Genomic DNA, 16,150 nt, shown 5'->3' on the forward strand with positions numbered 1-16,150 from the left:
TGCCTCTGTAAAGAAACCTGGTTTTAAACAAGTTTCAGAGTAGCAGCCGTGTTAGTCTGTATTCGCAAAAAGAAAAGGAGTACTTGTGGCACCTTAGAGACTAACCAATTTATTTGAGCATAAGCTTTCGTGAGCTACAGCTCACTTCACGAAAGCTTATGCTCAAATAAATTGGTTAGTCTCTAAGGTGCCACAAGTACTCCTTTGGTTTTAAACAATTATTTGCTTTTCTGTTTTGATGTCAGCTCCATGTTTCGACAACTGTTCTCTTCTTTCTGGTTCCCTGTTCTAATGTTTCTTCTTGACATCTTTTTAGTAATGCTTGACTTGAAATGCCTGCCTCATGTAAAACACTGAAAATGTTAAATATTCCTGAAATGGGAAAACTAACAGATCATTTGTTTTCCTTTAAGGAGCAATTCTCCATCACATTAACACAAAAGTTACAATAGGAATTTCAATAAAAAGAGAAGTGTCTTCATAGAATAAATGCCCAAGTCAAAACAAGTGACAAAGACTGAATGAAACTTCAAAGGAGGCCAATTTAACACTCAATTTCATGTAACCAATGCATATACCATACTGTAACATCTTGGAGAGAGAGCGTCACAAATGTAAGTCTTAACATGTTCATTTTAAACTTAATTAACTGTTACAAAGTTTTTGAATAATAAACCTACAACCACAGCATTAAATAAAAAGGGGAAAAAATAAGTTGATTTAAGAGGATTACACTATTCATATCCAGCAGGAGCCAGGTCTTGTTTTACATCAGAAACTGGGCTTCCAGCTAGTGTCCTCTTTCCATTTTAGCAAAGAGAAATTGTAAGCATTTCTAAAATTTCATCCACAGTGTATCAAATATTCAACTCAATACTCTTCTAATAGACAGGTAGTGTTCAGTACAGTTTTAAAAGAACTGAATACCCAAACTATTTTTATTGGTGCTAGAGCCATTTGGCTAGGGGCCAGACTCTGCAACCTGTATTGTCTTTACTGTATGAATAGTCCACTGACCTAAATGGGTCTACTTGTATGAGTAACACCTGCAGGTGCAGACCTTAATCAAGTCACAGTGGGGCACATTTGACAGTCTGATACCATTTTTCAAACCAAAGAGAGTAAAAGTACAGGTTTATCTCAGACATTTTCTTATTACTAAGACAAGATTAAGATTGTGGCATGAAAAATGGAATGGACGATGCATGACAGAAAAGAGGGAAAACTGGCAAGTGAAAAACCAAAAATAGCAAATGATGCCAAAGTGATTCAAATATAGAAAGATGATGGACAAACGCTACTTTTCTTAAAATTTATTTTAGCAGTTTTGAGGTTCATCTGCATGCCGTCATGAAACATAACTTTTCACTCACCAAGGTAGAGGTATGTGAAGCATCACCTGAGACCTCGGGTGTTCTTGTGATGTTTGGGAGTCTGTGAGGGTTACGAGCTATCGCTTGACACCAGCCCAACATTTTCTCCTTCCACTTATCCCTTCTCAATTTCTGAAATTCTGAAAATAATTTACATTCCCTGAAACATTGACACTTTAAGTTTGTTGCGTGCATGCCTTTACACAGCGCTTTAGACTGTGTCTAAACAAGGTAATAAACATTTTTTACAGAAAAAAGTGTAGTTGAAATAAACCATGCAGACGAAAGAGAACTGTATACTTATGATATGTATTACATGCACTCATACTATTTCAGTACCAGAAAATTCCCTTATCTAAAATTAAAAATATCTCTTGCTGAAACATGCCACCTTCTAGGGGAGGTTGTTTTCAGGAATTATATTATAGCCTAGCTGTGAAAATGGTATTACCCGTATGGCTCCCACATTGCCTGAAACAATCAACAGATATCAAATTTCATCCAGGAGCCTTAAAGGTGTGCAGCAAAGTGAGTATAAATCAACTGGGTGAACATACACACACACACTTTCTCAGCCTGAACAACTTGCATCAGACAGGGGAAATTTTCACTACAAATAGCAAAAATATCAACACACATGCTCTTTTAGATACATTAGCTATATATAATACATAACCTGTATGGAGCAGAAATTGTACCTCACATTTGTTTTAGCTATATTGGCGCTGTTTGACTGAACATTGTATTTTTATCATGGAGATAACTGGAGATCCATCAGTGGTAGTTTTCTAGTAAATGTGAAAAGTCTACAGGAAATGTAATATTTTCACTTGTAAAATTTTACAATCTACTTTTCCACCACACTGCCCAATTTGAAATGGTATAGTTAGGTCTTTAGTTAAATCATTACACTGCCAATTAAATATCAAAAATAATTTGGAGTAATTATTTTTCACAGCATCTGAAGCAATTAACAATCTGGTGGTTTATAATATTTCAAGATTTAAAATAGGCCATTCTATAGCATTATGAAAAGTAACATAAAAAGCTTTTGCTAACAGATTGATGAGTTATTACTACTCTTAATGAGAAATGATTTGAATTAAATGGATCTGAACAATGTAAATGGGGAAACGATAAAGACCTTTCATGAAAATCAAGACCAAAATGTTTAAAAGAACTGCATTCTTAACAACAAAGAAAACTCTGTGTGGGTGTAATTCTATCCATTTTAGTTTTCCCTATAATGTTAATCACTGTAGTATCTAAGTGATGAATAGGTAAATCAGATTTACCTGCTGACAATTATATCTTCACACTTCTCGGGTTCTAATTATTGACCTACCAGTTGTCCAAGAATAGATCTCAAGACATAATATTTTGATAGGCATTCACATATCCTGGTATTACCATTCCCAAACCTTCTGCCTTATGTAATGCTTAATTAAAAGAATTAAATGAATGAGGCAGCATTTTTCTATTGGTTAAAGCATGGAATTAAGTCAAGACACTCAGGTAACAGCTGTAGTTCTGTCCTACTTGTGATGGGGTAAATCACAATCTCTTTGAGCATGATAATACTTACCCATCTTTCTTAAGTGTGTTGAGATCATCACATGAAATGCAAAGTATTAATATAAAATATTCATCTAATCAATGTAACATGCATTTAGTCGAATCCATTTTCATTTTAGTGAGAGAAAAATCTTTCTTGTAGACTCTTTTAGCGATCAATCCTTCAAAGTATGAGCAGTCTGATCCAGCAAAGGATTTACTCATTTGCTTACAATTAAGCACTGGTTAATCTTACATGCTTACAGATACGTATTATTTAAGAGCTGCGTTGGATCAGAGTGCTCAGCATCTTGCAGGATTAAGTCTTATAACAAACTATCCATTTTAAATCATGTTTCTTGAATAATGTCAAAAGTAACATGAAATTGGCACAGTTTTGTGTCTTTAAAGTAACATGCAACCATTCAGCCCTGTGCACAAATTATTATTAAATCCAAAGGGTAAAATATGTAACAATCAAAACAGTCTACAGGTGCATAAACAGCTGCTGTCCTTAAAATATTAGATAATTAAAAATGACAATATGAGTTCCAAGTTTCCAAAAATTATTTTTAGTGCCTATCCAAACACCAGATTGAAGGATTCATACACAGAATAGGTTCAGGATGAGCAGCAATAATGCAATCATCCCCATATTATCCTTCAACATTCCCCAAACTCTAGTCTGGGAAAACTACCTCTTGGTATGAAAAGACCATCCATAGTGTTCATGTTCATTCTAAAGCCTTCATCGACAATGCAGTAAGGATAATAACTGTTGTTACGTATGATGCCATTTTCTGGTGTTCTAAATACCGGTCACACTGCTCACCAAGCAATTTTGGAATGGCAGCAAATCTTGATTCCTACTACAGCTGGTCAAAAATTTTGACAAAAAGAACAATAATTTAGTCAAAAAATGCTGTTTTGAGGAAAGTAAAATTGTTTTGTGAAAACATCTTGATTGCTTTGAAATTTTTTGTATTTTCAGTATAGTTTTTAAGATTGTTTTTAAAAAACAATTAAAAATGTTTTGCCACGCCGTACCCCGATTAATGACTGAGTTTTGTCACATGGAGCCGTGTGTTGTTTTGTGATTGGACGTGGGTACCTATAATTACAGGGTGACAATGCAATTAGTTCCGTTGACCTACATGTGCCAGAGGACGAACTGTTGCTCTCCTTTTAATGGTACTTGGGGTTGGTCTGGGGTGCACTGTGTGACTGATCATTTGCCTGTGCAGTTTCCAATAAGGATGCTTAGCTGTAATTCCCTTCTACACCAATCTCTGGAGAGAGGGAATGGATTCAGGGCTGTTTTTAATTCCTCTGATCATTAAAATTGGTTGTCCCTTGGCTAGTCTCTCGGGGATTCTGGGCAAGCCTTACACAATGTGGGTTGAATCATTTGCTAGTGGGGTTCCCATCTAGGACTTCTCGGCCATGCCCCTCTCACCACGAATACGGATTTTGTTTCTTTGGCTGATTAACCATTTTGTGTCTGTGTCCACATACGCACATGCATCCTTGGAGCCTTGGAACAATCTGGCTTTTCTCCATCCTCTACCCACAGAAGCACTGAATAAATAAACTCAAATGGCCTATCTTACAATTTATCCTCTGGGCTGAAATGTAGGAATCGATCACCAAATTGCTTCATTGTTTCATGTTTTTCCTTTTGACAGTTTTCAATTTGAAATTGGTGAAATTTTTCCTTTTATGTAAGATGTTTAAATTTAAACATTTCATTTCATGACAAAAATTTCAAAATTCTGAATTTTTTTGATTCAGCTGATATTTCTCTTTAATCAGAACTAGTCACTGCAGACTTGTATTGGATTTGAGAGAGTGATGTAGAGGCAGAAATCTTCATTGTCCATTAGACCCAAGATCTATGGTCTCCTAAATGCTTGTACACAGACATTTTTAAGTCCCAGCTAGCCCAACTTTTTTAATCTTTTCAACAGTTCCAAAATGTTCACTGTTCCACTTATTGTGTGTCATTGTAAACATGAAGCCAGATTTGTATCCATGAAGCCCTGTTTACCAAGTGTCTAAATAACATTTGACCCTTTGCTGAAGTTTAAATGGTCACTTAAAAAGAAAAAGAGCTTTACTCCACTGGCTATTCATATACAACTTGAGCAATTCAACGATCAGATTAGGAGAAAAGTAAATGGCAAAGCTGTTCATTCCCACAGCAATTCCATCAAGATCTTATTTTAAAGTTATCATGATTTCAGCTAATAAATGCAGTGCTTAACTTGTGCCAGGGCTTACCAGGCCTGAGCCCCGGCACCTCTAGGCTTGGCAATTCATAGCCCCAGCCTCTCTGGGCTTCCCATGTCAGTCATTAAAGTTTAAAAAAAATTGCTTGAGCCCTGGTACCTAATTGCTTGAGCCTCAGCACTTCTTTCATTACAAATTAAACACTGAATAAATGGCCAAGCGTACTGAGTGATATAAAAAGCTGAAACAAAAAAGTGAGCCCTTGAGCATGAACATATTTATATAGTGGTGAGAAAGCTAAGCACATAGATCTTATCTGATCAGCTTGAATAAGTTGAAAAAACTTAAGAGCAATAAAATGACTGGTGGCTGGGTCCCTGAGGCACTAGCCTTCCCTCACTCTAGGCCAGATCATGAACCCCTAATTCCCAGTGGAGAACAGTGACTCATATAAGTAGTCCTACTGAAACTAATGGAACTACCCATATGAGTAGATGCTTGACAGGGTTCACAATCTTACCCTATGTGCTTGATACATTACATGGTTGCAGCCTTGGCTACAGAAACTTACAAAAGCCAGGAAAGCAGGCAGTTTAAATACATTAGTCACCATCTCAAAGGTAGATTACAAGGCTAGTATTTAAACATTGAAGTTAACTACAGTCTAGCCACAATGTCAATAAATGTGTGTTAAGAAAGCAGCACTGAGACACAACTAGTGATCACAGAAACTAAGCTTTCACTTGTTTTTAATAAGCTACACTAAGCTTATTACACTATTTATTTATTTATTTGCTTACTATACTAAGGGCTTGGCTACACTTGCGAGTTTCAGCACAATAAAGGAGCCCCGGGCACACTAGCTCACTACGCATCCACACTGGCAAGGCACGCGTAGAGCACTCTGACTCTGCAGCTACAGAGCTGCTGGTACTCCACCTCGGCAAGTGGAATAACGTTTGCTGAGCCCCCGCTGGAGCGCCGCGGCGCCAGTGTGGACGAGGTGTTGCATTACTGTGCTCTGATCAGCCTCCGGAAATGTCCCATAAACCCCTTAAGTCAAGTGGCCACTCTTCTCATTGTTTTTAAATCACTGTAGGAATCCGGATATGCCCTTTGAAAGCTTCGTTTCTGACAGCCGGCTGCTTATCTGCTTATCTGAGACAAAGCAACCATTAGTGTGGACTGCTGTGTGAGAGAGAGAGAGGGAGGGGGAGGAGGGGTCTGCTGCTGTCTGAACTTACAAGACAGCATGTTGATATGCTCTCAGCCCCTCACAAACCCACTCTCTCCCCCCACATACACACAACACACTCCCTGTCACACTTCACCCCACCCCCACCCCCATTTGAAAAGTATGTTGCAGTCACTTGAATGCTGGGATAGCTGCCCATAATGCACCACGCCCAATGCCACTGCAAGTGCCACAAATGTGGCCACGCCAGTGCGCTGGAAGCTGTCAGTGTGGACACATGGCAGCGCTTTCCCTACTGCACTCTACGAAGGCTAGCTTAACTCAAGGCGCTCTACATATGCAAGTGTAGCCATGCCCTAAGAAACTTAATGTTAAACTTATCTTGTCCTGTTTCAGGATGTCAGTCTGATACCAATTTTCAAATCAAAGAGAGCAAAAGTACAAATGTATATAATAAATTTCTTTATTACTAAGCCAAGATGAAAATCGGCAGGGGTTCTCCTAGGGTCAGATCACAGAACTAGGTTGGAAGTTTCATTATCTAAAGGCTCAAATTCACAAGACTCTATGTCAGCATTATCTCACATCTTAAAATAATGAAGATTGTGTCTGATTAATCAAACTATTAGGTACATTTTGATTCCAGTTACATTACTGAAATCTATGGAATTACTGTAGCTTCAAAATAGCTGTAAATGAGACATAATCGTGCCCTATATTTGTCTTTTCATACAAAGCATATGCACACTATACAGTGCCATACTGGGAAAAATAATAGCCTAGTCAAAATAGTTTTAATCCATCATCTTAACAGTCTAATGTTAGTGCTTTGGCAAACAAATGCACTTTAAGTATGGTTTTATCAAATACAAAATACAGATAGCTCGTAAGAAAATTGCATGTGTGTCCTGGCTCAGTGGTTTAATGCAGTCTTTTCAATCCTGGAGATCTGGGATGAAATCCTAGTTCCATTGAAGTTAATGGCAAAACTCCCATTAACTTCAGTGGGGCCAGGATTTCACCATGAATACTTATGTCACAGTCAGTGTTTTTGATGGACTTTACTTAACAGCGAACAATTATTTGTATCAATTAACTGTCAAATTTGTTCAACTGTCCTCTCAAATTTTCTTGAGAGGACTTGGCCTTGGACATAGTTGTTTTGCTACAGGTATAAGAACCCAGACTATACCATATCCTTATTTATAAAGCACTGTCAATGTACACACAGTTTTACAAGACTAAGACATTGCCCTTAACCTATAGATCTTACAATAATATGAGAGCAAAGTTCACATGTGGTGATATACAAAGACATCAGTGATTAGCAGACAAATCTAGTGAGGTTCTATGGAAACATGGGCCTTACGGAGGAATTTGACTGAAGGAGTTGATCACTTTTGTCAGTGCCAAATTCACACAAGAATGAAAAATAAAATATTTATAAAAAAACAAAAATTATGCTAGTTTATCTGTCTCTGCATACTCAAAAAGGATGACAATTATGTATGAGATCAAAGACTTTTTAAACATCTTATGTTGTAAACAACATCAAGGAGGGCCATTTATTTAGGTAAGAAAGCTCATTTCAAATCAAGAAGCACTTGACTAATGAACTTCTCTATTCTGTGAAATGTAACTGGCTAAAATTCAGTTATTTTTGTTAATAAACAATTATTTTAGTCTGACTTTGGCTAAGGTTACAATAATATCTCATCAAGCTTTTATATTGCTTGGTTTTAAGATAGTTACCTTGGCATTAATTCCCTGCCCACATTACACTTCATAGGGTCATTTTATACTGATATCATCTGCCAACTCTGTAAGAATACCTAGTGGAAGTGCTACCAGAGTGAATTTTTCCAGGGATTCCTAAGTGTATGGGATTAAGGAAAAATCCAACAGCTCTAGGGAACCATGTACTTGTCATGCTTAGGATGCCAATTCAGCCTGAAAATACAAATCTACACAACACAGGTACACACAAGCTATCTGTCACAATACACAGTTTGTATCTGATCACAGATAAACTTCAAAGACAATATAGTCTAGGAAATATTGAAACAAAGTTACAGTGCACAACTATATACTCTTGGAATTTGGACCTTGACGGAACTGAAAGAAGACCATAAAACACAGGCCACAGATGTGGTTCAGTGTACAATGTATCTCTTAAAATCACTACACTGTGACTCCTGAGGGAATTCTGCACCACTGCATATGCTCAGATTTTATATCCCTCACAGATTCTTTTTCTTGGCAGAATATAGATTCTGTTGGAGAGGGGCTGCATTTATACCTTTCACCCACTGGGGGCTTCTATGCAGCCAGCTGCTGGAGAGGCTGCGTTCCTCACGGCAGGGCAAGCTGAGGAGACATAGAACGGACAGAGCGGAGCAACTGGGACTGCTGGGGGAGGTCACAGACTAGGGCTCAAAAGGGCTAGTGGGGGGGACAGACTGGAGCATGGGCTCAGGAGCTAGTGGGTTGACGGAATTGAGCCAGGAGCTGAATGAGAGGGGGCTGCAGGGCCGCCACACGGGGACAAGGTCAGATGTGCCTGACTGAAGGGGCGAGGCTAGTGGTCTGATTGGGGAGGCTCCCCAAATCCCTAACAATCCCCCCCCCCATCACAAAAAACCTGTTCCATACTTCTCCCAGCCACACCCAACAATCCTCCAGGTTCACTCTCAGGCTTCTTCTCAACAATTACTTCCCTCCCCCGCAGCTCCTCTGTTACCTCTGACTCCCCCAAATCTCTGCACTGCAGCTGAAGAGAAATAAGTTTCTGTACTATAGTTTCAATAAATTATAACTCACAGTTCTGTATTAATATGCCTCGTAAGGAATTTATGTGTCAAAAAAAATTCTTGACTATTTTTGTCTGTATTCTTCCAGACATACTTGCTGGCAGGTATTTTGAAATAAGTTACCAAAATAAATGAAACTGGCATGATTATATTGTTATTCTGACAAATAAAATATGCAGAATTTTGCAGAATTTTAAAATATTGTGCATAGAATTTTTATTTTTTTGACAGAATTTTTAACTTTTTGGCTCAGAATTCCCCCAGGAGTATACTACGAGTGTGATTTAAATATCTTAAGGAGAAAGTAGTATTTCAGACTAATTAGCATGTATATGAAACAAGGCCTAAACATGCCAAAATCAATGTTTGTCTAATCTGGAAAAAAAACTACCCACCTCTTTCAGGATTACAATTAGATGTAGGCATTTTAACAGAGGCTGAATTAAGGCAAAATATATCAGAGGCTGCTGCTATTTCAGTCCTTGGTGAGATGTTATGAATGGCTTAAAACATTAGGAAATGAAACACACACACAGTGTTATTCCATGCATAAATTAAATGGCTCCCTTCTTTGCATTGTAACATTCCCTCTGGCAATCAGTGTGAAGGCATTTGCCCAGCACACAAACATACTGCATGACTTGGCACACTTAAAAAAGACTGCCAAAGAGGCCCAGGGCTGCAACATTAAGTGGGTCTTAAATCTACACTGAGATGCACTGGCTGTGCTACCATATGCGAACAATACAGTACCTGTTGGTTATGCCTGTCTATAGCCTGCACCTTACCATTCCTTGACTTTCATGCACACATTATTCTAATTGACTCAAATAAAATTCGCCAGATTCACTAAAATGCTCCAGCTGCATTGTGCCTTTCTGGTGACATACAGCAGCCATACATTTTACTTAACTAGCTAGCTAATCTTGGTTTAGACTGCCTTGCATTGCTGGAGTTAGTGCAAAGCAGCCAGAGCATAACAGTGAATCCCAGCCCTGTATTTCTGAAAAGAAATAATTTTTTCAGGTTTGAAGATCATTTCTAGTTTTAATCTCACTAATACAGTGTGTCAGTGACAAGTCACTATTGTGAATTCATGCAACACGCAGCAACAGTTTTGTAATACCTTAAATCCCATAGTACAATTTTGTAGTGAATTTTCTTATAATTAGAAGAATTAGTTGTAGTAAACCCAGATACCCTCAGTGGTAACCGTTGATAAACATTAACCTCCTAATGACAGCCACAGTACAACAACTGATCCTCCAAATGAAGGATACGTTTTTTGAGATGTAGATAAGATCGGAATTCCTTCCTTCCTTCCTTCCTTAATATGGTTTTTAGTGGCCTCAATGGATGACTGCCCCAGAAAATTTGAATTATCCTTGGTTACCTTCTTCATGGCTGCTTTCTATGTTTAGATAAAGAATAAGCAAATAAATTACCACAGGTTGCCAGCAACAAAAATAAATCACACTGAGAATGGTCAGAACAGCTATACAATATCAAATACCCACAGAGATATGATCTATCAAAATAGTTTGGTCAAGCCAAACTAGTTTTCCTTACACAGGATACTGTAAGTCAAACTGCTTTGCACTGTTAAGTATGAACTGATTTCTTTAAGAGCTAAGGATCTGATTCTGATACATTCAATCACAAACATTAGTACCTGGCTCCGGGCGAATACCATTGGGGCTACTTGGGGAGTAAGGCCCTGATTCAGCAAGGTACTTAAGCACATACCTAACTTCAAACATCTACTTAACCCATTGGCTCTGTCATGTAATTTATAACGGATGGAAATGGTATGTTATTTAAAAAAAAATACTGTAGCATGGGTCTTTGGGGACATTTCCAATTGCATAAGGAGCAGACTTCCTTTGTGCAATGAGCTTGAAACATATGTATAGCCTCTTCTTCCTCATTTGCTCCATAACATCACTTTAAATATGAAGCAAGTAGTACATACCGATGAGACATTCTTGCAAATAAAAACCTGGCTTTAAATCTGATTCAACAGATTTCTAGATATCCCCTTTTCCGTTATGTTCCATCTTAATAGGAATTGTATCTAACATAAAACAAAAAACAAAACCAAAAAACTACGTAGGCCAGATTCCAATCCCTTTACTTAGTCAGTAGTGATACCACCTTAGACCCCAATTCTGCAAGCTACTTTAGCACGTGTCTAACTTTAAGCATGTGATCAGTCTCACTGAAAACATAAGGTAAGCCACCTCCTTTTATAATCAGAAACGCCTCCAAAAGATACATGCTTGAATATTTAATAGATTCACAGAGTTTAAGAAGGGATCATTAGATCATCTAGTGACCTCCTGTAAGTCACAGGCCATTAAATTTTACTCAGTGACCTCTGTATTGAGCCCAACAACATATGTTTGGCTAAAGCATATCTTCCAGAAAGGCATCCAGTCTTGATTTAAAGACAAAGAGACAGAGAATCTACCACTTCCCCTACTAGTTTGTTTCAGCGGTTAATCACCCTCCCTGTTAAAAATGTGTGCTTATTCCCAATTTGATTTTCTCTGGCTTCATCTTCCAACCAAGGATTCTTTTTATGCATTTTTCTGATAGATTAAAGAGCCCTCTAGTACCTGGTATTTTATCCCAGTGAAGGTACTTGTACACTGTAATCAAGTCACCCCTCAATCTTCTTTTTCATAAGCTAAACAGATCAAGCTCTTTGTGTTCCTCACTGCAAGGCATTTTCTTCAGTTCTGGAATAATTTCTGTGGCTCTTTTCTGCACTCTCTCCAATTTTGCAACACCTATTTTAAAACGTAGACGCAGAACTGTAGGCAGTATTCCAGTATAGTCTCACCTATGCCAAATACAGAGACAAAAATCACCTCCCTACTCCTCCTCAGTACTTCCCTGTTTACACATCCAAGGATTTCATTAGCCCCTTTTACCACAGCATTGCACTGGGAACTCATCTTGAATTTATCCACTATAATCCCATAACCCTTCTCAGAGTCACTGCTTTCTAGGCTAGGTCCCCCACCCCTGCACTCACACACATCCTATAGGTATGGCCTGCATTCCTTGTTTCTCACTGTATAAGTTTGAATTTTTCTTTATTAAAAACACATTTTACCTGAATTGACCTATCTTACCAAGGTGGCTCTGTAAGACTTACCAATCCAGGTGGCTCTGTAAGACTGCCCTATCCCCACAATTATTTACTACTCTGCCAATCTTTGTGTCATCCACAATTTTTTTAAAAATCAGCAGTGATTTTATATTTACTTCCAGATCATTGACGAAAATGTTGACATGTTGGCTTACTACTCTCCCCTGCAGAACTACATTAGAAACAACCCCATTCAATGACGATTCCCCATTAACAACTCATTTGTGAGATCTGTCCAGTTCTTAAGCCATTTAGCATGTGCTCTACTGATATTGTGTACTGCTAAGTATTTAATCAGAATTTCAAGTTGCACGAAGTCAAATGACTTACAAAAGTCTAAGTATATTACATTGACACAATTGCCTTTTTCAACCAAATTTGTAATCTTATCACAGAGTGAAATTAGGTTTGTTTGACAAGACCTATTTTCCATAAACCATGTTGACTGGCATTAATTATATTCCTATCCTTTAATTCCTTTTCAATTGAATCCCATATCAGCATTTCCATTATTTTGCCCAGTCTAATGGGCCTATGGTTACCCGAAAAATTCCACTGAATTTTTTGAATATTGGTACAATGCTAAGAATCTCTCTACACTGCAATGTAAGCCCACAATTCAAACTCAAGCTTAAGCCTACACCCCACCCTCTCTCTACACACAAATCATGCTAACCCAGGGCTTGAATCCAGGATCCCACAGACATGGAGGGTCTGAGCCTGAGTCGAGCTGGGACCCCGGGTTCAAGCCCTAGTGCTTTGAGGTGTAGAAGCAGCCCCATTGGACTCGTGCTCTGGAGTCCACCAGAAGTATCCCACAATCCTACGAGCCAACTTTCTTTGCCCTCTGGACAGTCAAAGTTTGGTGGACAGTCAAGTTTTCCCACACTACTCCATAAACAAAGGGCTAGAGTGGCCACATTTTGAGGGAGGGGCACTAGGAAGTCTGGGATATGGGTCATTAGACTTAGACCTACATAATGCAGTGTATTTGCTGGAGCCCAAGGTTGGAACCCAGGGTTCAACAATTCCTAACCGGGGGTTACAAATGAATGTAGATGCTCAGGCCTTAATTAACAAATCCAGAGTCTGCTAACTCAAGTTCTATTAACCCTGGTCTTACATTGCAGTGCAGTCATATGATCACTCTTCCATTCTTCTGGAATCTCCTTGGTATGCCAAGATTTATTAAAAATTAACATCAGCGAGCCAGACATCTTTTCAGCCAATTCAAGTTATCTGGGCTGGATGATTTAAAAACATTTACCCCTTGTAGATATTGTTTAACATCCTCCTTAGTTGCTAATGGACTATAAAGTAGTTCATCATCCTCATGTGATACACACACTACATTCTGCTTCTTTCCAAATATAGAACACAAATATTTAGTGAACACTCTATTTTCAGCATCACCATGACGATTTTGTCCATCTCTAGGGCCTATACCATTGCTAGGATTTCTTTTGCTCCTAATATACTTTAAAAAAACCTCCCTCTTATTGTCTGTAGCCCTGCCAGCCATGATTATTTCCTCTGACATCTTTAGCTTTCCTTATCAATGTCCTGCATTTAAAAACATCCAATTTATACGGACTACTATATATTTCCTTTTTTCCCCACTTTTGTTATATATTGCTTTTTTATTTCTAATCCCTGCTGACACTTTATTAAATAGCAGCCTAACATTTCCACGCCCTTTAATTTACACAATAGAACAAAATGGCAAACCTTACTCATGGAAAATATGTGATAATGTGAGGGAAACAAAAAGCAATGGAACATGGTCCAAAGTGTACCAGCACCAATCATGTAATTAATACAGAAATCAAACTTCATTTCAAGATATTCTAAGCTGACACCCCACAATGCTGCTGTTTCTAGATTTTCTTTTTAATTCCTGTGTTTCCTGTCAGTGAAAGTCACTCTTTTGATCCCTGCTTTCTATAGCTGTTCATCTAATACTATATAGCACATCTGTATTCATTGACTTATGAGTTGAGAGAATTAAGAAATGAGTTATACGGAATTAAATACCAGTTCAGCTTTTATTTTGGATAGCTGATAAAACATCTAATTCCCTCATTTGTAGGAGTCCAAAATAATTGGAATTCATTAGTAATATTTGATCACTAGTAGAACTTTTATACTGGAACTTGCCATTAATCAATTTAAACAAACAAAACCATACTTTGAAAAATATGATTAATTTAAAAGAAAGTTTCTTCAAAAGAAGGTCAGAAGAAAGAAAAATTGTTGGGAGATCTGGCTAAGGATTGGATCAAATCTACTAATTACTTGACACAGTTCAGTTGGTGAAATCAAAAATCAAAATAAGAAGTTTGGGGAAACAATCATTTTATTTCTTGTGGTTAAAAATGGTCTCAGTATTCTTCTGATTTTCTTTGACTCTATCTGCTCTGTTTCAGTGTCTTTCTCCCTGATCACAAGTTTCACCTTGAAGTGAAGATGAGTGGTTCCCTCGTGCTAAGGACACAATCAGTGACACTCTGATTCATATCAAACATGCCAAAAAGTGTGTACAAACATTGAAACACATACTAAAGTAGACAGTTAAAAGTGATCTTTATAGGAGGAATATTGCATGAAAAAACACACATAGCAGAAACAGCAGTGATATGCACAGAGGGTCTAGTGTAAGTCAGAATTTTTTTTTTAACATACAGAGCTAATTCTCATTTTTTTCTTTTCCTACCTACATTCTAAAATACTTTAAAGCCAGTCTATCAGAAAAGAGAAGAGATTCTTACAAGTTTTCTTACAATCTTACTCAGTGAGGAATAGCCTTTACCTCAGAGTTTATGTAACCCAGTTACAATGAAGGCATGAGAACATTAAAATGTGGGCAGATCTGTCCTCACATTTCTTGAGCACATATTTTTTTGTATAACAAATCAATTGTAAATTAGAATGCAGTGTCTGGTACGCTGAAGTACCTAGAACTACATGCAATAGTCTAGGTTTGGTCTCATCTCATGTGACACTTAATAGAAACTATTGAGGTCTTTTCTCTTTCCCAGTAAAACCTCTAGCATCATTATTGCATTCTTAACTTTAGTGCAATCCCCAGAAGGAAACAACGCCTAGCTAAAGGGAGATAATATTGATATTAACAACCTAATGGCTACATATTTCAGACCAAATTCTTCCCTAATATATGTGGATGCTGCACCTTCTGATATCAATGAGAGATGTATCTGATTATGGCAGAGCTGATTTTAGCCCATTATGTTATATGCAATAAACTACTCAAACTTCTTCAACTGATGTGCCTTTTTAATAGGCTAAATAGAAACCTATATAGTGGACGCTCAGGGGATGAGGGGGCGGGGAGTGAGGGGAGCTTGGCTGCCAGTAATTTTTCCCCATGAGTGCTCCAGACCCAGAGCACCCACGGAGTCGGTGCCTATGCGTACAAATATGTATGCAAAGTTCACCTGTAATTATGCATAAAATTATCACAATTGTCATGCATTGTTAGTTGGGCTCCTATTAGCTGTATGAGTGCACATTTATCCAACTAGTACATACAGCTATGATAGTTGTAACCCAAATGTGGATGAACTTAGGAATGGATGTGGGTGAAACCTTAGCAAATGGCTTAAAAAAGTAAAATAAAATTAAGAATGCTACAAAACATTCTCACAGCCACTGTTTCTACTTCCCTGAAGTTATCTAACTTTAACAGATTCAATTTTTCTTTTCTGTTTACCTAATTAAAACTCAAACTAAACACAGAAGTTTAAATTTCTCAGGGTTTGTCTACACATGAAAATTAATCCAATATAAGGTAGGTGTACATTTAAAATGTATA

At 37.8% G+C, this 16,150-nt stretch overlaps 1 protein-coding gene across 7 annotated transcripts in view; it reads right to left on the reverse strand.

The window, feature by feature from the left end:
• The window catches only part of MARCHF1 (membrane associated ring-CH-type finger 1), a 478,438-nt gene that overhangs the window by 197,498 nt on the left and 264,790 nt on the right, over window positions 1–16,150 (reverse strand). For 4 of the 7 annotated variants that reach the window (XM_073341528.1, XM_073341527.1, XM_073341534.1 and 1 more), the window contains 2 exons: window positions 9,557–10,572; window positions 1,374–1,513 (listed from right to left, as the gene is read on the reverse strand). In XM_073341528.1, the coding sequence (XP_073197629.1) occupies window positions 1,374–1,513; window positions 9,557–9,587 (171 nt within the window). In that variant the 5' untranslated portion in view covers window positions 9,588–10,572. Of the gene's footprint in view, window positions 1–1,373; window positions 1,514–9,556; window positions 10,573–11,779; window positions 11,825–16,150 lie in introns of those variants that run through there. The other 3 variants (XM_073341530.1, XM_073341533.1, XM_073341532.1) reach the window with 3 other exon arrangements.

This window comes from Lepidochelys kempii, chromosome 4, assembly GCF_965140265.1.
Source record: "Lepidochelys kempii isolate rLepKem1 chromosome 4, rLepKem1.hap2, whole genome shotgun sequence".
NCBI classification, from domain to species: Eukaryota; Metazoa; Chordata; order Testudines; family Cheloniidae; genus Lepidochelys; species Lepidochelys kempii.